This window comes from Sinocyclocheilus rhinocerous, unplaced genomic scaffold (assembly GCF_001515625.1).
Source record: "Sinocyclocheilus rhinocerous isolate Xijiao unplaced genomic scaffold, SAMN03320098_v1.1 scaffold751, whole genome shotgun sequence".
NCBI lineage: Eukaryota > Metazoa > Chordata > Actinopteri > Cypriniformes > Cyprinidae > Sinocyclocheilus > Sinocyclocheilus rhinocerous.
The window spans coordinates 173,581-175,033 of record NW_015657293.1 but is presented as its reverse complement, the minus strand read 5'-3'; the positions used below and the strand labels follow the sequence as shown (position 1 = coordinate 175,033).

Genomic DNA, 1,453 nt, shown 5'->3' with positions numbered 1-1,453 from the left:
GAGTATGGGTCACCATACTTGGCCACATGTCACGTCACTTTTCACTTTTTCACTTTTCACTTTTCAATATTACAGCGAGAATAAAAGTTACTCCTTCTTTCTTTGTGTGAACATTTGGGTGGCGTTATGCAAATCTTCCCACATCGTGACGTAGATATTTGGGGGCGTGTTAGAACGAGCCGTTTTAGGTAGGCGTGGCTGACTCTTAACTTTTATAAAGAATATCTCTTTGGATTTGAGACTTTAGTCTTTGCAACTTTACAGATCTTCTTTATGCACCAAGAGCTTGTAACACTCCAAAGAGAAAGGAAAACTTGAAATCGCATCATATGACCCCTTTAAAAGCAGCAATCAAACCATGTTGTGCGATTGTCTAGTTTTCAAATGCTTAAATGTAGTTCAAATATTTTGAATTTAGTGTCATTTATTGTACTTACCATGACTCTCTTTCTCAGCCTCAGAAACACAGGAGCTGAAAAGCAAGGCGAAAAGAATATGATAAAGTGGAAAGTTGTGCTTTATTGATGCTAGGTCAAGTTTCTGCAAACATGTCAACGTTAAACCAGGACATTTTACACCTGAGCTCCTCTCAGCCTTGCTAAAAGAGGTGATAAATTCACTGGGGGCCATTAAATGATGCAACACACACTGAACACTCTGCCAGAGACACACACAACACAATATTCTGCACTCGGCCGGGAACCCGTCTGATTCCCAAACGCTTGCAGTCACACACCGTGCGTCACTCACTTTGCAACACGAGTCTCAGTCAACAGACTGAATCAATCTAAAATCAATTTCAGAGCAGTTTTGAAATTTAAAGGGGTCATATGATGCGATTTCAATTTTTCCTTTCTCTTTGAAGTGTTACAAGCTCTTGGTGCATAAAGAAGATCTGTAAAGTTGCAAAGACTAAAGTCTCAAATCCAAAGAGATATTCTTTATAAAAGTTAAGTGTCAGCCACGCCTACCTAAAACGGCTCGTTCTAACACGCCCCCACATACCTACGTCACGATGTGGGAAGATTTGCATAACGCAACCCAAATGTTCACGCAAAGAAAGAAAGCATAACTTTTATTCTCGCTGTAGTATTGATGCCGCCATGTCGAGACGCTGTGTGTTTCGTTGTGAAAGCGAAACTACTTAGTTTGGTCTTCCAAAAGAGGACGATATCCGCTTCGTCATGCCTAGAGCTGATCCGTGCTGGTTGCTGAGGAAATACATCAACTTCGCGCTGTCGATCGCCGGATCGGCTTTCACCGTGGAAGAAGCGGAGTCCAGCCCGGGGTCGTCACATGTGGTTGCCGCAAGCCTCCTTCGTCGAATCCGCCGCCTCTGCTCACTCTAGCCCGGCCTCAGCTCACGCTAAGCCAGGGCTTCCGCTCACGCTAGCCCGGCCTCAGCTCACTCTATCCCGGCCTCAGCGCACGCTAAGCCGGGGCTTCCCCTCAC

General features: G+C 44.7%; 1 protein-coding gene across 1 annotated transcript in view; it reads right to left on the bottom strand.

Moving 5' to 3' along the window:
* Positions 1–1,453, bottom strand: part of prodha (proline dehydrogenase (oxidase) 1a) — a 16,654-nt gene that overhangs the window by 10,723 nt on the left and 4,478 nt on the right. Inside the window, exon 3 of the mRNA XM_016528698.1 lies at positions 422–472. Coding sequence (XP_016384184.1) covers positions 422–472 — 51 coding nt within the window. The remainder of the gene's footprint in view (positions 1–421; positions 473–1,453) is intronic.